At 48.0% G+C, this 21,752-nt stretch overlaps 1 protein-coding gene across 1 annotated transcript in view; it reads right to left on the reverse strand.

The window, feature by feature from the left end:
• Positions 1–19,909: 19,909 nt before the first annotated feature.
• aqr (aquarius intron-binding spliceosomal factor) overlaps positions 19,910–21,752 on the reverse strand; it is a 68,589-nt gene continuing 66,746 nt past the window's right edge. The window contains exon 36 of the mRNA XM_072569023.1: positions 19,910–20,309. Coding sequence (XP_072425124.1) covers positions 20,124–20,309 — 186 coding nt within the window. The 3' untranslated portion in view covers positions 19,910–20,123. The remainder of the gene's footprint in view (positions 20,310–21,752) is intronic.

The raw sequence follows: 21,752 nt of genomic DNA on the forward strand, positions 1-21,752 counted from the left end.
CTTTTTATATTTTTCAATAATGTTACATTGTGTGAACTTTATTGACTCTGCATTAGATTTAGCTGTCATCCACAGGGCAGATTTCTGATTAAAGGACATTTTGACTCGAAACATTACTTCAGTTTCTCTCCACAGATACTGCCAGATCTGCTATTTCTTCCACTTTTGGTTTAGTATCCACAGCGTTTTGTTTTTATTTAACAGATTTTACCACTGATCTGTCAATCATTTTCAATAACTCCCATACTGTATTGAAATGGAATGTGGACAGATTACAGCAAGTTACAACCGTGTTATAAACACAACTTGTTTCAGCACCCACCCTCGAGGAGCAGTTAACATCAAAACTAATTGGAACTGCCCACTCCATACTTTGCATTTGATTCCAAAACGACACAAATTACCCATCCACTGTGGAGCTCATCTAAATGGGCAATAAAATTAAAAGTTATTAATGTGAGACAGGTCATTTATAATCTGGAGCGATTTATTACTAACTTTAAATAACACAAGTACAAATTTACCATTTCCAAGTTTTTAAAATTGTGCAGAAGTTTGGAAATTGTAGGCTGCCCCCATCAGAAAGGCAAATCGAAACATATTAAAGTTATTAAAACATGTTTATACATGGTGGAAATTACTTTGAAAAGAGGAATGATAAAGTATAGGGTAGGGCCCCGGGATTAAGAATTCGTGAACTTCAGAACTTTCGGTGTCGGTGAATTGGTCGCAACGAGACGAGTTTGTTTTTCAGTAAAAGCTGCACATTTTCAACACAGCGACTTGCTGGACTTCATATTCTCCGCACAGAGGCGACCCAGGTTGGCGCCTGACAAGAAGAATTCGGTGACTTGGTCGAGCCCCACGCAGGTAGTCAGGGGAGACACCAAACCGTACAGGAAGCCGAAGAACATACTGATCGGCCAGGCCAGGTGGATGAGCACCAAGAACCAGAAAATGGACCACAGGATGTCCTTCACGTCCATGTCGATTTCAGCTGGAAACTGACACGATAGTTCGAAGTTAATCCCAAGGGTTGCAGAATGGAAGGCGCCACAAACAAGCCGCGCGTACCTTGTGCTATTTTACAAACAAGCTGCCCACTCCAACAACATCGGTAGCCAGGTGAAGTGAGTGTTGTGGGACAGGTTACACAACATTCTGGAGAGGGGTTTCACCCCGGCCAAAGCAAGGAGTCTTGAGCAAACCAAGCGGGGAAAGGCTTCCCCCTCTAAACCCCCCCCCCCCCAGACTATCTTTTTCAAAAATAAAAAAGGAACCCGCAAGAATTACTTCGGAAAACAATTCGCTTCAATAAATCAAAGTCTCGCCCGCTCCTCTTTACCAAAGGGTGTCAAAGAATGATGGAGAAACTCAGCAAGACTGGCAGCGGTTAACACAGTGAACAATATGACCTCTTCAGAACACAGTTGTCTCTCTGCTAGACCTGCTGAGTTTCTCCAGTTGCTTTTTAATTTTAGATCTTGCGTTTATTTGGGTGCTAACTCACCTTGGCTGAAGTCTGCGTGCGAGCGGGTTGTATTGTGAAGCCCCGAAATCTGCAGATCTAATTTAAATAACTTATTAAGAACGCTACCCAGGGGGCACTCAACAGAGGATCGGAAAGCTGATGTGAAAAATAAGATCGCCGTCTGATGAGATTGCATGCTGCCTCACGCCGACTGGGACATTCGCTTATTGAATTGAAGGATGTGCCTCACTTATTAAATTGAAACTTTGTTCTAACATTCTCTGTAAACTGCAGCAAAAAAAAAGTGCTTGCGGCTGTTTCTGAAAATACTGATGATTAGCAATGAGCATCGTCAAAAATGATCTCTGCATTAAAGTGTACCTTGCACATAAATGTTAGAGACTTTTTAATTTCAAAAATATACTTTATTCATAAAATAATTTGATGGTCTGTACAGTTGGTCATGCCATACATATGTAAACATTTACAAACACAGATTCGAATTTATCATTTTTATATACAGTTCTGTATGTTTATCAGTCATATATCCATATGTTTAGTTGAGGCATCAGCGGAGCCCAAATGACTGTGCGGGCCCCCTGTTCTTCTTTAGGCAGGCAGATGTTACACGGTGGTCTTTCCCCACCACGCCTTGGCGGCAGCTGCCCCAAGCTTCAGCGCGTCCCTCAACACGTAGTCTTGGACCTTGGAATGTGCCAGTCTGCAACACTCAGTCGGGGTCAACTCCTTCAGCTGGAAGATCAACAGGTTTCGGACCGCCCAGAGAGCGTCCTTCACAGAGGTGATGATCCTCCAGGCACAGTTAATGTTCATCTCGGTGTGTGTCCCGGGGAACAGACCGTAGAGCACGGAGTCCCACGTCACGGCGCTGCTCGGGACAAACCTCGACAAACACCACTGCATTCCTCTCCAGACTTCCTCTGCGTAAGCACATTCCAGAAGGAGGTGTGTGACAGTCTCGTCCCCCCCGCAGCGGCTTCGAGGGCAGCCTGTGGTGTGGGAGAGAGTCCGGGCATGCATAAAGGATCTCACAGGCAGAGCCCTTCTCACCACCAGCCAAGCCACGTCTTGGTGCTTGTTGGAAAGTTCTGGCGATGAGGCATTCTGCCAAATGGCTTTGACAGTCTGCTCAGGGAACCGCTCGACAGGATCCGCCCTCTCCTTTTCCCGAAGGGTCTCAAGGACACTACGTGCTGACCACTTCCTGATGGACTTGTGGTCAAAGGTGTTTTTCTTCAGAAACCTCTCCACGAAGGACAGGTGATACGGAACGGGCCAACTACTCGGAGCGTTCCACGGCAGCGAGGCCAGGCCCATCCTTCGCAACACCGGGGACAGGTAGAACCTTAGTACGTAGTGACACTTGGTGTTTGCGTACAGGGGATCCACGCACAGCTTGGTGCAGCCACACACAAAGGTGGCCATCAGGGTGAGGGTGGCATTGGGTGTGTTTTTTCCCTGTTGCCCAGAGCTATGTACATCGAGTCCCTTCGAACCCTGGCCATCTTTGATCACCATAGAAATTGGAAGATGGCCCGGGTGACTACAGCAGCACAGGTTCTGGGAATAGGCCAGACCTGTGCCATGTATAACAGCAATGACAGGGCCTCACACCTGATGACCAGGTTTTTTCCCACGATGGAGAGTGACTGTAGCTTCGATCTGCCCAGTTGCTGCCTCACTTTGCAGATACGTTCCTCCCAAGACTTGGTGCATGCCCCAGCTCCCCACATCACCCCCCCCCCCCCACCCCACCCCCGGAACCAAATACCCAGCACCTTCAGGTGGTCAGTCCTCACGGTGAAGGGGATTGAGGATTGCTCAGCCCAGTTCCCGAAGAGCATGGCCTCGCTCTTGCCTTGGTTTAACTTGGCCCCCGAGGCCTGTTCAAACAGGTCACATATGCACACGAGTCTGTGCATGGACAGCGGATCCGAGCAGAAAACAGCGACGTCATCCATGTACAGGGAGTCCTTAACCACAGGAATAGTCACCCCTGTCAGGTTCGCATCCTTCCTGATGGACTCGGCAAATGGCTCTATGCAGCACACAAACAAGGCAGGAGAGAGAGGGCAGCCCTGCCTGACTCCAGATCTGACTGGGAAAATATCTGATTCCCACCCATTGATTGAGACTGCACTGACAATGTTGATGTAGAGCAGTCTGATCCAATTGCAGATTCCCTCCTTAAAGCCCATTTTGGAGAGAACATCTCTCATATACGTGTGTGATATCCTGTCAAAGGCTTTCTCCTGGTCCAGGCTGATCAGGCAGGTGTCCAACCCTCTGTCCTACACGTAGGTGATCGTATCCCTGAGGCGTGTGAGACTCTCAGCGATCTTCCTGCCCGGTACAGCACAGGTTTGGTCAGGGTGGATCACCGATCCCAGAGCAGACCTGACCCGGTTGGCGATTACCTTTGACAGAATTTTGTAATCCGCATTCAACAGTGAAATTGGTCTCCAATTTTTGAGTTCCTCCCTCTCCCCCTTCCGCTTGTAGACGAGGGTGATGATGCCTTTCCTCATGGATTCACTCATGGTACCTGCCCGTAGCATACTGACATACACCTCCAGCAGGTCCTGGCCGATCAAGTCCCAAAGAGCGGAATAAACCTTGACCGGTAAGCCGTCGCATCCGGGAGTTTTATTCTTTTTGAAGGACTCGAGGGCCTTGGTCAGCTCATTCAGAGATAGCGGCTGGCCCAGCCTCTCGCGTGTTCTGTCGGCCAAACCCTCGCGTCATACAGACTGGCATAGAAGGATTTGCTGATCCTCATGATGTCAGCCTGAGATGACGTTATCGAGCCATCTTCTTCCTTCAGGCTGCTGAGCACAGAGCTCTCTTTGTGCACCTTCTGGAAGAAGAAACGTGAGCACGTCTCGTCCTGCTCCACCGAGCGGACTCTGGACCGGAAGATTATCCTGGAGGCCTCCGAGGCAAAGAGCGAGGCTTGCTGGCCCTTCACCTCCTTGAGGTCCTCCGTGACATGCACCCCCATCGTCTGCAGCAGGAGCAGGTTCTGCATACTTTCCTGGAGCTGGGAGAGTTTTCCCCGCCTCTCTTTCACCTCCTGAACTCCTTTGAGGATGAAGAACCTCTTGATGTTCCCTTTTACTGTTTACCACCAGTCCGCTGGGACTCAAAGAGGGGCTTCACTGTTCTCCAACCTGCGTAGTCCCTCTTGAGCTCCTCAATGTTTCCCGGGGTCAACAGCTTTGTGTTCAGCTTCCACGTTCCCTTACCAGCCTGCTGCTCGTCCTGTAGGTGAGAGTCGGCCAGCAGGAGGCAGTGGTCAGAGAAGAACACCGGCTTTAAGTCTGTGGATCTGACCGAGAGCGTTCAGGACACAAACAGGTCATCTATCCTTGAGCGGATAGACCCGTCTGCCCGTGACCAGGTGTATCTACACTGCGCTCTGTCTGTAGTGGTGCTGAAGACGTCGTGCAGCTTGGCATCTTTTACCATGTCCATCAGGGCTCTGGACGTGGTGTCCAGTTTACTGTCCCCACCGGCGGATCGTCCATCTGCATCAATGATGCAGTTGAAGTCTCCAGCCATAATGACCAGCCTGGACGTAGCCAGCAACAGTGGAAGCTGCTGCAGGACGGCCAACCGTTCACTCTTACCCACTGGGGCGTACACATTAATCAGTCTCAGGGGAGCATTCCTGTTCATGACGTCGGTGACGAGGAGGCGCCCGCCCACCACCTCGGACATGGTGAAGTTGCCTCCTCGCAACAGGATACCCAGGCCGGAGGCGCGGCTATCATTGCCCCCCACCAAATTGATGGCCCATGGGCCCACAAGCTTGACCATCTCCTTAGCTGCTGAGGTGCGGTATCCCACACTCCTGCAGAAACAGGACGTCGGCTTTAACATTGACCAGGAAGGCCATCATAGAAACACATAGTGTAGCCAATTTGATGCTACGCACATTGATGCTGGCAACTCTTATCCCCAATTTAACGGTTTATGAGGTTACCAGTGTCCATTTACTGCTGGTCTTGCTTCTCTGGGGTAGCTGTGTGCATCCCCATGGTGACGGCAAACTGCTGGACCCTCCCAGGGCTGAGATAGCTGTCCATTTCCCCGATCTGGTGTCTTCGGGTCGGGCCCAGGGTCCACATAGTCCAGTTCTCCATCTGATAGCAGGGCTGTCACAGGACCACTGCTCCCAGTTACCTGGAGCTGTGGGCCGGTGGGTACCTCTTGGTTTTCACCAGGTGGGGGGAGGTCTTTACCCATCCCATCAGAGGGATCGTCTTTTCCTGTTTGGGCAGTGCTGCCCTCCTTTTTCCTCACGGCGCTCTGTCTCTTTCTCTGGTGACGACCCTCCTTGCGCCCGTCAGAAGAGCTGCCTGCATCCTCGTCGTGTGGGTGTCGCTTCCCCCTTTGCTGGGTGGCTTTGGGGTCTGGTGAAGTTTCGTCTTCCTGCTTTTGACAGTAATCCAATCCTCTGCCTCTTTTGTTCCCTCCCCTTCCATTTCCTCCATCTGTCTTGAAAGAATTGGATTGGCTGCTGCATCTCCCCGCTGTCTGCCGTGTGCACCACTACAGCCTGCCCTTCCCTCTGGGCACCTCCAGACACCGTTCCCGTGCTGGTTTGTGGTACCTTGCTGGTCTGATGCGGTCCACGGCTTCTGTTGTTGCCACCTCCAGCCATCTGTGCATAGATGGCAGCCCCTCGACTTGGGCAGGCCTTTTACATGTGGCCCTCCTCTCCGCACAGATTACAGTTCTTGGCCTCTTTACATTCCTTGGTCGGGTGGCCTTCCTGCCTCCAGTTTCGACAGACATTACAATCTGCCGCCATGTGGCCTGACCTCCCACAACGGGACCGCTGACAAGACGGAGAACACAGGTTCCCCTTCCTTCTCCTTGAAGACCTTTGGGAGCTACTCACAATTCTTCACGCTCCTGAAGGGCATGTCAAAATAGCCTGCCGCAGGGAAATCCTGCAGGTAGTACACGTCTTTTTTTTTATTTCAAAATATACTTTATTCATGTAAATAAATCTCTGGTACTTGTACAATTTTTCCATGTTGTTCATAGTTACATACATTGCATGTCTTATCATTACAAAGAACAAATTGAATTAATCGAATTCACAGTTATCCTATTAACAGTTACATTTATTAACTATCCAGTCTCTTGGTATTTGGCTGTGGCTCAGCGGGACCCACCTAAAGAGTGGGTGCCCTGTTATATGAAAGCAAATGAAACTTCTTTAACCCCCAGTTTATGGGGTTACCATTGTCCATATGACTGTCCTGTCTCTGGGGTGGCTGTCTACATCCCCAAGGTAAGCACGAACTGCTGGACCTTCGCTGGGCTGAGGTAGCTATCCAGCTCCTCACTGGGGTCATTTGCCCGCTCTGGTGTCATTGAGCCAAGGCAAGGGTCCTCACTGTCCAGTTCTGTGTCTGACAATGGGACTGTCAGAGGATCACAGCTCTCGGTTGCCTGTAGTTGTGGGCCAGTGGGTACCTCCTGGTTCTCACTGGGTGGAGGGTGGACTTCGGGGGGTCCGTTGTTTCCTGGTTGGGAGGAAATGCCCTCCTCTTTACCGACGGTGCTCTGTCTCTTCTTCTGGTGGTGATGGCCTTCTTTGCGTCCATCTTCCCCCTCCGAAGAGCTGGCCGTCCCTCCCTCGTGCAGCTGTCTTTTCCCCTTTTGCTGGGGGGCTTTGGGAGCCTGGCAAGATTTCTTCTTCCTGTTTTTAACAGGTATCCACTCCTCTGCCTGCTTGATTACCTCCTCCTCCATTTCTTCCATCTGCCCAGCTAGAGCTAGGATCAGCTGCTGTGTCTCTCCGCTGGCTGCCGCCTCCTCCACTCCAGCCTGTTCTTCTTTCTGGGTGCCACCAGACTCCATTTCCCTGCTGTCTGGGTGGACCTTACTGGTCTTTGGGGGTCCACGGCTCACATTGCCACCTCCAGCCATCTGTGCGTAAGTGCCCCCCTCCCCCCGTCTTGGGCAGGTCTTATACATGTGGCCCGCCTCTCCGCACAGGTTGCAGCTCTTTTCTTCCTGACAGTCCTTAGTCAAGTGACCCTCCTGTTTGCAATTCCTGCAGATGGTCACTTTGCAATCCGCCGCCACGTGTCCCGACCTCCCGCAGGTTCGGCACACTTTCGGCTGCCCTGCATATGTCAGGTAGCCTCTGCTCCCTCCAATTGCGAAGCTCGAGGGTGGGTGGAGGATGTTCCCACTGTCATCGGCCCTCAGAGATACCCTGACCTGCCGCTTACTGGTCCAGATCCCAAAGGGGTCGATCACATCAGTGGCTTCTCCCTCAACTTGGACGTACCTTCCCAGGAAGGTCAGGACATCAGCCGCTGGAATGTAAGGGTTGTACATATGGATTGTAACAACCCGATTCCTCTGTGCAGGAAGCACACACAATGGGGTCGCCGACAAGATGGAAAACAGCGGCTCCCCTTCCTTCTCCTTGAAGACCTTCAGGAGCTGTTCACACTGCTTCACGCTTCTGAAGGTCACATCGAAGTAGCCTGCCCCAGGGAAATCCTGCAGGCAGTACAGGTTCACAGCAGCAAACCCACAGCATCCCAACAGTACCTTCTTAATAAACAGGGTGCAGTCGAGTGGTGTATGATCCTCAATCTTCTTCACAGTCACCCTGATCCGCTCCTCCCAGGTCTTGGCGCATGCCCCAGCCCCCCCGAACCAAATACCCAGCACCTTCAGGTGGTCAGTCCTCACGGTGAAGGGGATAGAGGATTGGTCGGCCCAGTTCCCGAAGAGCATGGCCTCGCTCTTGCCTCGGTTTACCTTGGCCCCCGAGGCCCGTTCGAACTGGTCACAGATGCACACGAGTCTGTGCACGGACAGCGGATCCGAGCAGAAAACAGCGACGTCATCCATGTACAGGGAGGCCTTAACCTGCAGGCCCCCGCTGCCAGGAATAGTCACCCCTCTCAGGCTCGCATCCTTCCTGATGGATTCGGCAAATGGCTCTATGCAACACACAAACAGGGCGGGTGAGAGGGGGCATCCCTGCCTGACTCCAGATCTTACAGGGAAGCTATCTGATTCCCACCCATTGATTGAGACTGCACTGACAATGTTGGTGTAGAGCAGTCTGATCCAATTTCCGATTCCCTCCCCAAAGCCCATTTTGGAGAGGACATCCCTCATATATGTATGCGATACCCTGTCAAAGGCTTTCTCCTGGTCCAGGCTGATGAGGCAGGTGTCCACCCCCCTGTCCTGCACGTAGGCGATCGTATCCCTGAGGAGTGCGAGACTCTCAGAGATCTTCCTGCCCGGTACAGCACAGGTTTGGTCCGGGTGGATCACCGATCCCAGAGCAGACCTGACCCGTTTGGGGATGACCTTTGACAAGATTTTGTAGTCTGCATTTAACAGTGAGATCGGTCTCCAATTTCTAATTTCCTCCCTCTCCCCCTTCCGCTTGTAGACGAGGGTGATGATGCCTTTCCTCATGGATTCACTCATGGTACCTGCCTGAAGCATACTGACATACACCTCCAGCAGGTCCTGGCCGATCAAGTCCCAAAGAGCGGAATAAACCTTGACCGGTAAGCCGTCGCATCCGGGAGTTTTATTCTTTTCGAAGGACTCGAGGGCCTTGGTCAGTTCATCCAGAGATAGCGGCTGGTCCAGCCTCTCGCGTGTTCCGTCATCTAGGACCTCCATCATAGAGGACAGGAACGACTGGGAGGCCGCGCTGTCGGTTTTTTTTTTTTTTTTTATTTCAAAAATATACTTTATTCATAAATGATTTGATGGTCTGTACATTGGATCATGCCATACATATGTCCATATTTACAAACACAGATTCGACTTTATTCTTGTCCTTTACAATCCTGTGCATTTTTTCAATCTTGTATATATACATATATTTGGCTGAGGCATCAGCAGAGCCCAAAAAAACATCTGTATGGGCCCCCTGTTCTTCTTTCGGCAGGCCGATCTTACACGGTGGTCTTTCCCCACCGCGCCTTGGCGGCAGCTGCCCCAAGCTTCAGCGCGTCCCTCAACACGTAGTCTTGGACCTTGGAATGTGCCAGTCTGCAACACTCGGTCGGGGTCAACTCCTTCAGCTGGAAGATCAACAGGTTTCGGACCGCCCAGAGAGCGTCCTTCCCCGAGTTGATGATCCTCCAGGCGCAGTTAATGTTCGTCTCGGTGTGAGTCCCGGGGAACAGGCCGTAGAGCACGGAGTCCCGCGTCACGGCGCTGCTCGGGACGAACCTCGACAAGCACCACTGCATTCCTCTCCAGACTTCCTCTGCATAGGCACATTCCAGAAGGAGGTGTGTGACAGTCTCGTCCCCCCCGCAGCCACTTCGAGGGCAGCGTGCGGTGCGGCAGAGAGTCCGGGCGTGCATAAAGGATCTCACAGGCAGAGCCCTTCTCACCACCAGCCAAGCCACGTCTTGGTGCTTGTTGGAAAGTTCTGGCGATGAGGCATTCTGCCAAATGGCTTTGACAGTCTGCTCAGGGAACCGCTCGACAGGATCCGCCCTCTCCTTTTCCCGAAGGGTCTCAAGGACGCTACGTGCTGACCACTTCCTGATGGACTTGTGGTCAAAGGTGTTTTTCCTCATAAATATCTCCACGAAGGACAGGTGATACGGAACGGTCCAACTACTCGGAGCGTTCCGCGGCAGCGAGGCCAGGCCCATCCTTCGCAACACCGGGGACAGGTAGAACCTCAGTACGTAGTGACACTTGGTGTTTGCGTACCGGGGATCCACGCACAGCTTGATGCAGCCACACACAAAGGTGGCCATCAGGGTGAGGGTGGCATTGGGAATGTTTTTTCCCCCATTGCACCGGTCTTTGTACATTGAGTCTCTTCGGACCCGGTCCATCTTTGATCTCCAAATGAATTGGAAGATGGCCCGGGTGACTGCGGCGGCACAGGTCCTGGGGATAGGCCAGACCTGTGCCACATATAGCAATACTGAGAGTACCTCACACCTGATGACCAGGTTTTTTCCCGCGATGGAGAGCGACCGTTGCCCCCATCTGCCTAGTTTCTGTCTCATCTTCCTGATCCGCTCCTCCCAGGTCTTGGCGCACGCCCCAGCCCCCCCGAACCAAATACCCAGCACCTTCAGGTGGTCAGTCCTGACGGTGAAGGGGATAGAGGATTGGTCGGCCCAGTTCCCGAAGAGCATGGCCTCGCTCTTGCCTCGGTTTACCTTGGCCCCCGAGGCCCGTTCGAACTGGTCGCAGATGCACACGAGTCTGTGCACGGACAGCGGATCCGAGCAGAAAACAGCGACGTCATCCATGTACAGGGAGGCCTTAACTCGGTTGGCTTCGAGTCGAACCCACAGCACTCCAGCAAAGTCTTCTTTACTAACACTGTTCAATCAACCGCTGTGTCCTCCTCCACCTTCTTCACAGTCACCCTGACTGCTTGCAAATGCCCTGGCCTGGGCTGCGAGCGGCTGCTGAGGCCATAGCTCTGAGGTTGTCTGGTACCTGAATTGGCGTTAGGCTGAAATCAGCATAAAAATCCACAAAGAGCAGGCCAGCACAACTAAATGATTCTCCAATGTCCAATCACGATCCAGCGATGGACCCCAGCAGCTCCGACAACTCGCAACATGATCTCCGTGCTATCTCCTCTGCCAGCACACGTCCGCTGCGTCTAACCTGCAGCACTCGAGCAGAATCTCTTCCTCTAGTCCTCAGGAACTACACATATTCCAAGCCAAAAGGCCGAGAAGCGGAGTAAGTGCTCTAACCTCTCACCCAGTCCCTGTGGGCGGAGACATGTTAGAGATAAATCAGCATAATCGTTCCAGACCATAGGGCTGCACTCTTACTAGCGAGAGAGAGGCCACTGATGGTGGTTTAACCTGAGGGTCACCATGGTTCAGGTGAGGGGAGATAGTCTCAGAGTCCTACAATATGCAAACAGATCCTTCGATCGTTCATGTTGACCAAGTTTCCCAAACTAATCTAGTGCTACTTGTCTGTGTTTGGCCCATATATCCCTAAACCTTTGCTATTCGTGTACTTGTCCAAATGTCTTTTGAATGTTGTCACTCTGTCTGCCTCTACCACTTCCTCTGGTAATGCAGTCCATGCACAAACTGCCCTCTGTGAGAGTCCTTCATAATAACCTCAGCTGGTGTAGGAATTGACTCAACACCACTGTCGTCACTCTGGCTCATAAATTGACTATCCTGCCAACTGATCCCCAAACTGAGTGCAAGAATCCTATCAACATGGTGGCAGCCATTGGGAATTTGCTCAGTAGTTGTCCCAAAATAATAATGCCTTAACGTCCTTTGAGTATTTTTTAAAAAACAATATGGGGAGCATTTGGCACCTTGGGAGACTGTGTGGTAATGTCACTATCAAAGGGCTAGTAATTTCAGGGCATCAGTCTAATGAACTAGAGATAAGAGTTTAAATCCTACCATTGCAGCTGGTAAAATTTAAATGCAATAAATAATTCTAGAATTTAAAGCTAGTCTCTAACACAGTGCCACAAACCTCCCATTTGACCACCACAAAAATACATTTACTTAATTTAAATCCTTTAAGGGAAGGAAATCTGCCCAACCTTACCTGTGGCTAACCTACACATGACCAGATCCACAGCAATGTGGTTGATTCTTATCTGCCCTCCAAAATGGCCGAGCAAGCCACTTAGTTCATGGTCAGTTAGGGATGGGCGCCAAATGTTGGCCCAACCAGTGATGTCCACACCCCGTGAAAGAATAAGGAAAAAAGAAATCCTACATGTTGTAACTCTGTGTTTTAAGAAAACTGCAATAGAGGCCATTTAGTCTCTCAGGACTGTTCTGCACCTCAATTAAATCACAGCGGTAAATATCTTAGCTCCATTTGTGGAACCAGTTGTATTGCTTTACTACCAGGTTTACCAAGATTATTAATATTCCTTTCCTATCACTCATGCCCTGTTCAAAACAATGGGGATGGTGAACTTGCTGGCTTTGTGCGATTTGTATTCATGGTACTATTGCAACATTGAGCTGAAGATGAATGGTGTGGGTGACATGTCAAAATATCATTTATGGTTCTCACATGCCTCCCAAGCCAGAAAACAAACAAAAGGGACGATGCAGCTAAGCAACCTTACTTTGGGCAGTCTAGAAATTCCAGCATTTTGTTTTTAAAAATAATGTTTGCCAATACAGCTGTCCAAAATCCCATTAGCATTAAAGTAATAATTTTCAAGACTCAATTTTCTGATAACTCCTGGGAGCATTGAGGTGCAATGCCTAATTCACCAGCTATTCCAGCTTTTATCATGGAGAGGACAGAAAAGGAAGCACTGCAAAGGAAGCTGGCATATCAACTGGGACACGGCCAGATACTGTGCAATCTCATTCCTACATTAACTCACCTCAGCAGGCAGTCTGCAGGGAAGGAAACAATGTCAGAGATGTTCAGACTCTACTTCAAAGGAAATTGTCAACTCTCTGTGTGAGATGCAGCTTTGGCGACCATACTTCCCATACCACCTTGTTAAAATTCATTCATAGAATTCCCAGTGTCGAGACAGGCCCTTCGGCCCAACAAGTTCACAATGACCCTCCGAAGAGTAACCAGCCAGACCCATTCCCCTACTTTATTATCTTACATTTACTCCTGACTAATGCACCTAACCTACAGATCCCTGAATCGTATGGACAATTTAGCATGGCCATTTCAAATAACCTGCACATCTTTGGATTCTGAGGAAACTGGAGCACCTGGGGGAAACACAAGCAGATACTGGAAGAATGTGCAAACTTCACACAGGCAGTCATTCAAGGCTGGAATCAAACCAGAGCCCCTGGCGCTGTGAGGCAGCAGTGCTAACCACTCAGCCACCATGCCACCCCCAAAGATGACAATGGTTCTTAATCTGTAGATTTAGTTCCTTCCAGGCAGTTGTTCAACACCTGTGTAACATTAGCCAAGGTGCTATGAGAATCTACATTGACAGGGTCACAGATCAGATATTCTGCAGGGCATGTGCCTTAATCTCTTCAACTTTATCCAGTCATAATGAAGAGGCAGGCCCACCATAGGAGAGCTTATTTCCCAGAGTGCAGGAAACTATTGATGGGACCTATATACTCTTGATAAGGCAGCCATTTTCTTTACTAGGAAAAGCTACCTTTCTCTAATTGGTCTAATTGTAGAGTGTACAAATACATATCCTGCAGCAAAATTCTGCTGCAGATGCTTGAAGTCTGAAAAGTAGGTCAAATCGCATTTGTGTAGAAAGAAAGAGTCAATAGTCCAGGTTGTGACTTGAGTATTTACAGTATACTGCATATTAATGCAGGGCTCAGGACACAAACAATGCGTTTATCCACTGCCATCCCAACGTCCATGACTTGTTGGGGTTGAAAGGGACACTGAAGATTTATATTTTTACAATATTTCATGACCTCAGGGCAAAGCACTTTAAACATAATTAAATATTTTTGAAGTATAGTCACTGTTGTTGTGTAAAAATGTAGCTTTATGGCAAAGACATACATTAATCAGGAAGGGCTTGATAACAGAAGGTTGTGCTTGACAAATTTGATCTTTTGAGAAAGTAATCAAGAGCACTAATGTAAGTAATGAATTTGATGTTGTCTACATGGGGTTTATGAAGGCCTCTGATGAGGTCAGTCATAGCCGATTGATCAAGAAAGTAACTACGACTATACAGTTGAATGCCCTGGGCAATGTCACTGAACTGGCAAATGTTACTGAACTGGCAAATGTTGAGAGTTGAATTTGATAAAACCTTGAAATAAAGAAGTTAATCTAACGATGACCATGTTGATTGTTAAAAAAAAACCCAATGTGATTCAATCACCTTCTTGAGGAAGGGAAATTTGTCATCCTTATCTACGTGTAACTCCAGACTAAAACATGTGGCTGCCTCTTAACAGCGCAATTAGAGATGGGCAACAAGTACTGCCCAAGCCAGTGACACTCACATCCAATTAACAAATTTTTTAAAATTAAAATTAACCTGGATGTCCCTGGGCCCCATGAATGACAGGGTTGTCAGAGACTGGCTATTGGTGACTCAGCTGGTTCTACCATGATAACTATGCCCTCACATCCACACACATTTCATCAGCAAAATGGAAAAGGAAGAGAAATCCAGCAACTTCTCCATGGAGGACAAACAAGATTAAAACTTAAATAATTGAACTAGTCTTTTTGTAAGATCATCAGTCACCAGCAACAATTTAAATGTAAATATAACCAAAGAATCTGTAAACTCTTACCAAGAACCATAAAAAAAGTCTAATTTTATACAAAGTGTATTTTGTTTATCTTAGGATTTCATAATCAGTGGTAAGAAAATATTCGACAAGTATACTACAACAATACAGTTCCGGTGTTAAGCCGTAGTCAATTGAAGAGTGAAGTAACAGTAGTTTTAAATGCATTATCACAATTAATCTCTTCAAAAAACACGAAAAATTTCAGTTTCTTATAAAATTATCAAGTGTAACAATATCAAGAATGATTTTTTTAAAAAAAGAACAAATACTGTTTTGAACCAGCAACAGAAACAACAGCAGTAACTGCAAAAAATGCTGAAACTATTTACGATTGCCATCTGAAGTATATCCGAGAGTGTGAGTATAGAAGGTGAATTCTGCATAAAAGAGGGAACTCATGTCTCAAGTATGCACAAACCCTAATGTCTTGGGCATGGCTTCCGCAACATCCAAACAACATTAAGGAAGTTGGGAGCTAGGTTCTGGATGTTGTATCGTGTCTTGGGGATTAGGTGACACTTTCTCCTTAAGCAGCTATCGCAGGCTGCATCATTGGAAGTCTAGGCAAAAACAATGGCTGCAGATGCTGGAAACCAGATTCTGGATTAGTGGTGCTGGAAGAGCCCAGCAGTTCAGGCAGCATCCGAGGAGCAGTAAAATCGACGTTTCAGGCAAACGCCCTTCATCAGGAATAAAGGCAGAGAGCCTGAAGGGTGGAGAGATAAGCTAGAGGAGGGTGGGGTTGGGGAGAAAGTAGCATAGAGTACAATAGGTGAGTAGGGGAGGGGATGAATGTGATAGGTCAGGGAGGAGGGTGGAGTGGATGGGTGGAAAAGAAGATAGGCAGGTAGGACAAGTCATGGGGACATTGCTGAGCTGGAAGTTTGGAACGAGGGTGAGGTGGGGGAAGGGGAAATGAGGAAACTGTTGAAGTCCACACTGATGCCCTGGGGTTGAGGTATTCCAAGGCGGAAGATGAGGCATTCTTCCTCCAGGCGTCTGGTGGTGAGGGAGCGGTGGTGAAGGAGACCAAGGACCTCCATGACCTCAGCAGAGTGGGAGGGGGAGTTGAAATGTTGGGCCACAGGGCAGTGTGGTTGATTGGTGTGGGTGTCCCAGAGATGTTCCCTAAAGTGCTCTGCTAGGAGGCGTTCAGTCTCCCCAATGTAGAAGAGACTGCATCGGGAGCAATGGATACAATAAATGATATTGGTGGATGTGCATGTAAAACTTTGATGGATGTGGAAGGCTCCTTTAGGGCCTTGGATGGAGGTGAGGGAGGTGGTGTGGGTGCAGGTTTTGCAATTCCTGCGGTGGCAGGGGAAGGTGCCAGGATGGGAGGATGGGTTGTAGGGGGGCGTGGACCGACCAGGTAGTCACGGAGGGAATGGTCTTTGCGGAAGGCGGAAAGGGGTGGGGAGGGGTGGTGGGGTCTTTTTGGAGGTGGCGAAAATGTCGGCGGGTGATTTGGTTTATGCAAAGGTTGGTAGGGTGGAAGGTGAGCACCAGGGGCGTTCTGTCCTTGTTACGGTTGGAGGGGTGGGGTCTGAGGGCGGAGGTGCAGGATGTGGACGAGATGTGTCGGAGGGCATCTTTAACCATGTGGGAAGGGAAATTACGGTCTCTAAAGAAGGCGGCCATCTGGTGTGTTCTGTGGTGGAACTGGTCCTCCTGGGAGCAGATACGGCAGAGGCAGAAGAATTGGGAATACGGGATGGCATTTTTGCAAGAGGTAGGGTGGGAAGAGGTGTAATCCAGGTAGTTGTGGGAGTTGGTGGGTTTGTAAAAAATGTCAGTGTCAAGTCGGTCGTCATTAATGGAGATGGAGAAGTCCAGGAAGGGGAGGGAGGTGTCAGAGATGGTCCAGGTAAATTTAAGGTCAGGGTGGAATGTGTTGGTGAAGTTGATGAATTGCTCAACCTCCTCACGGGAGCACGAGGTGGCGCCAATGCAGTCATCAATGTAGCGGAGGAAGGGGTGGGGAGTGGTGCCGTTGTAATTACAGAAGATCGACTGTTCTATGTAGCCAAAGAGACAGGCATAGCTGGGGCCCATATGTGTGCCCATGGCTACCCCTTTGGTCTGGAGGAAGTGGGAGGATTCGTAGGAGAAATTGTTAAGGTGAGGACCAGTTTGGCCAAATGAATGAGTGTGCCAGTGGAAGGGTACTGTTGGGGACTTTGGGAGAGGAAAAAACGGAGGGCTTGGAGGCCCTGGTCATGGCGAATGGAGGTGTGAAGGGATTGGATGTCCATGGTGAAGATGAGGCGTTGGGGGCTGGGGAAATGGAAGTCTTGGAGGAGGTGGAGGGCGTGGGTGGTGTCTTGAATGTATGTGGGGAGTTCCTGGATTAGGGGAGATAGGACAGTGTCGAGGTAGGTAGGTAGGAATGAGTTCAGTGGGGCAGGAGCATGCTGAGACAATGGGTCGGCCAGGGTGGTCAGGCTTGTGGATCTTGGGAAGGAGGTAGAACCGGGCAGTGCAGGGTTCCTGGACTATGAGTTTGGAAGCTGTGGGTGGGTGATCTCCTGAGGTGATGAGGTTCTGTATGGTCTGGGAAATGATGGTTTGGTGATGGGGGGGTGGGGTCATGGTCGAGGGAGCAGTAGGAAGAGGTGTCCTCGAGTTGGCGTTTGGCTTCAGCGGTGTAGAGGTCAGTGCGCCAGACTACCACTGCGCCCCCTTTATCTGCTGGCTTGATGGTGAGGTTGGGATTGGAGCAGAGGGATTGGAGGGCTGCGCGTTGTGAGAGTGAGAGGTTGGAATGGGGGAGGGGGGTAGACAGGTTAAGGCAGTTAATGTCCCGGCAGCAGTTGAAAATGAAGTGGTCGAGGGCAGGTAATAGGCCAGCGCGGGGTGTCCAGGTGAATGCAGTGTGTTGGAGGTGGGCGAAGGGGTCCTCGGAAGGTGGGCGGGAGTCTTGATCGTGAACGTAAGCTCGGAGGCGGAGGCGGCGGAAGAAGTGTTCAACGTCACGGCGTGTATTAAATTCATTGATGCGTGGACGGAGGGGGATGAAGGTGTCCTTTGCTGAGGGCTGATAGTTCGTCGTCAGTGAGGGAGAGGTCTGGAGGGATGGTGAAAACTCGGCAGGGCTGGGAGCTGGGATCTGGTGTGGGTGTGGAGCTGGGAGTGGGGGCAGAGCCGGTAACTGGAGTGGTTGTGATGGTGGGGGGAATGGGGGTGGAGTCATGAACAGGGGTGGTGTTCCCCTCAGGATTCTGGGGGTCGGGAACGGCGACATTGGGATCTAGGAGGGGCGTGTCAGCAGAATGCAGGTGAGTGGCGTTGGTGGGGGCGGAAGTGGTGGCAGACATGGCATTAGGGGTGGTGGAAGTCACTGAGCATGTGACATCAGCGATGTGAGGGGTGGAAGTGATGTCACATGTGATGCATGAGGAATTGTGATGGGCGGAAGTGGCTGTGGGAGTGGCCATGATGGGGGCGGAAGTGACATCATCAATCAGTGTGGGGGTGGCAGCTGCACCAGCCACATTGCTAATGGCATCTGAACAGTTTCAGAGGCTGGGGGAATCTTCTGGAATGTTTGAGGAGTGCTGGTTAAGGAGGTGGATAAATAAAAGTTTGCTGTACTTAGTTTTTGATGTTTGAGATGGAGTTGAAATACTGTTTGTTGAGAGTATGAATTCTCCTGAAACTGAAGGAGTTTGACTTGCGGATTGCTGCTTTTCTGCTCATCAGCAGTGTGTGGTGGCACTGAATGAGAGGATATCAGCATTGCATGCACAATAGTATCCGGATAGCTCTTATGCTTTCAGTGCCTTTGGAAACTCCTTTCTGTGCACCTCCCTCCTCAAATTAGAAGAGTAGGCCATTAGGCCACTTGAGTCTGTTCAGTCATTAAATAAGATCATGGCTGATCTGACTGTCACCAATACTTTTCTTGGTACCCCAATACCATTTGAAATCTCAAAGGCGTTTTAATAAATTTGTCAATCAAGAATCTATCCAACATAGTCTGAAAAATATTCAATGACCCTGCCTCCACTGCTCTTCGGGAAAAGAATTTAGGCACTTGATACCATCTTTTGACATTCCCCTCCCAATCCCCTTGCTTATAACAGTTCTAATTAGAGCATTTTTAGCACAATCTTCAAGACACATGCTATCTTGAAGTTACTTTAGCTCTCTACCAATCCCCAATCTTAGTTTCGTTGTTATTGATGGAAATTTAAACTTGGTTTCCAAATTCCTGAACCTTTTCAACCTCTACTGAATGACACTGCAAGACTTATCTGCTATGTCTTTTTATTCATTCAAGGATGCGGGCATCGCTAACAAAGCCAGCACTTACTAACTTACGTCCTAACTGTTCTTGAAAAGGTGGTGGTGAGCCACCTTCTGGAACTATTGCTACCCACATGGTCCAAGTAATATAGTAGCACTGTTAGACAGGGAGTTAGTTCCTGGATTTTAATCCAGAAACAATAAAGGAATGATGATATAGTATCAAGTCAGGATGGCATGTGACCAGAGGGGAATTGCAGGTGGTGGTGTTTACATTTATCTGTTGCCCTTCCCTTCCATGTTGCAGAGACCATGTAATCGCAAGGTGCTGTTGAATAAGCCATGGTGAGCTCCTGCACTGCATTTCATAGATGGCATATATTGCAGCAGTGGTGGAGTCAGTAAATATTTGATTTGAATGGGGTGCAGATCAAGGTGTGTCAAATTTCTTAAGTGTTGTTGGAGTTGCCCTATCTATGCAAATGGAAAGTACACCATCAGATTCCTGACTCATACCTTGTAGATGGTGGACATGCTTTGGACAGTAAGGAAATGATTTATTTGCTGTAGAATTCACAGCAAGTAATATTTCCACTGACAACCTCCAGCAAGAGAAAATCCAAACATCTCTCCTTGACAATCAATTGTTCTCATCAATGAATCTCTCTCATTATCGACACCCTGAGAGTTACCATTAACCAGAAACTAAAGTGGGAACAATCTGTGAAGTCAGGATAATCATACTGTTGGTTCCAATTGCCGCCTTCTCCTTTTTATAGTCCATCATCACCAGCACCAATAACACAGTCAGCAGGATGCGCATCAGATGCTGCTTAAACTAACCAATGAAGACAGTTAGAACAAATCAAAAGCTGCTGATTGTTACAGATATGCTCACAGTGATTTTTTTAAACAAAATTTATTAAAACATCTTTGAAAATTACAAAATAGAGATTGTTCAAAACCTCAATTACAATCAAAACTATTTTCTGCAGGCCACGTGACAACACTTGTGAATACTGGTCAATGTCCTATGCAAAGGATCTGGCAAGTGACACTCTGAGATGTCCAACTTCTATACATCTGTGCATTCAAACCTTTACAATTTTTGGAGTAAGGAACCATTAACTTTCTTTATCCTCTTCAGTTCCACTGCCCTCACTATCACTGTCCCTGCCAGGGTGCTCAGGCATTTGTTTATAGTCCTCCTCTGTTGTCTCTTCATCTTTATTCTCAGGAACTGACTCTTTCGTTTCTTTGACATTCTCAATATCTGGCACAGGAACCGGTTCTGGTGGTGGAAATAATTGCTGCACAGAAAAAGAGTATTTACTGAATGTCTATACCAATATGAAAACTGGTAATGATATATGTTCTGCGCAGAGGCTCTGTTAATATCAAAGAAACATCAAGTAACTGTGGAAAGCATAATGAGATGTAACAATCATAATTACAAAAAACTGTCTCCAATCTTTTAAATGTAGAAATTCGCATTTAGAAATATCATTATTAGGATATCTCAACATTCACCCTTCTGTCCAATATTCAATAAGTTACCTTAATTTTTCAAATCTGTCCTGCAAATCTTAACTACTCCTGAATACAAGCAAGGTGCAGTGACAAGTAAAGGGGAAAACAAAAACAAAAGCTTTCCTACTAAAATCAATCCCAAATCTGCATTCAACATTTGAAAAATTAAGCTTATACTTCCCTGTACAGTTATTTTCCACCACTTTCATTTATATATTGCAGTAGAGAGAAGGTAAGCTGGAAAATCTACAACTTGTCAAAGCAAATAAGGTACCAAAACATCATTGTGTGAAGAGATCTTGTATGGCAAGAGGTCAGATTTCTTTTTTATTTTGTTAAATGGAGAAATTAGCAGTGCAGAAAGGGGAAAAAGATGAAATTACAAAATGCTTCTTAATTTCATGGGACAAACATTAAAATTCTATGTTAAAAACATTAAGGTTATTGTCATTTTGCCTCATATTCGTATTAATGCTATAGATAGCCTTTAAGACAGATGACTTACCAACTTGATTTATTTTATTGTCTTTGACAATGAAACATCACAAGATACTTCACAGAAGTGTTAAATAAAATTTGACAATTAATTAGAAGAGTGTGATTTCTATCCGGTAAGGTGCACTTGAGGAAGCTTTTCTCCAACTTAAACCTCTCTTGTGCAACTGCTTTTATGCAGTTTTCCTCCATTTAAAAAAAAATATTCAGCTCATGGGAGGTGATGGCTGTGTGGTGTTATCACTGGAATGTTTATCCAGAGACCCAGGTAATGTCTGGAGACCTGTGCTTGAATCCCACCATGACAGATGGTGGAATCTGAATTCAATAAAAATCTGGAATTAAGAGTCTAATGATAATCAGAAAGCCATTGTTAATTGTTGGGTAATCTCATCTGGTTCACTCATGTCCTTCAGTGAGTGTCATGAGACCACAGCAATGTCGTTGACTCTTAACTGACCTTTGGACAATTAGGGATGGGCAGTAAATGCTGGCCTAGCTAATGATGCCTTCATCCTGTGAATGAATATTAAAAAAAATGCCAAGATGCATTATCTTACATTTCCCATACTATATCCATCTGTCAACTATGAGTCAAATTGCTTAACCTATATATGTCCCCCTGCATAATCTATGTCATCCTCCCCACTTGCCTTCCAATCAATATTTGTGTCATCTCCATCTTCCAATCCAAGCTCATTTATTGCCATTGTTACTTAGTTCATTCT

The sequence above is a fragment of the Chiloscyllium punctatum genome, chromosome 4, assembly GCF_047496795.1.
Source record: "Chiloscyllium punctatum isolate Juve2018m chromosome 4, sChiPun1.3, whole genome shotgun sequence".
Lineage (NCBI taxonomy): Eukaryota > Metazoa > Chordata > Chondrichthyes > Orectolobiformes > Hemiscylliidae > Chiloscyllium > Chiloscyllium punctatum.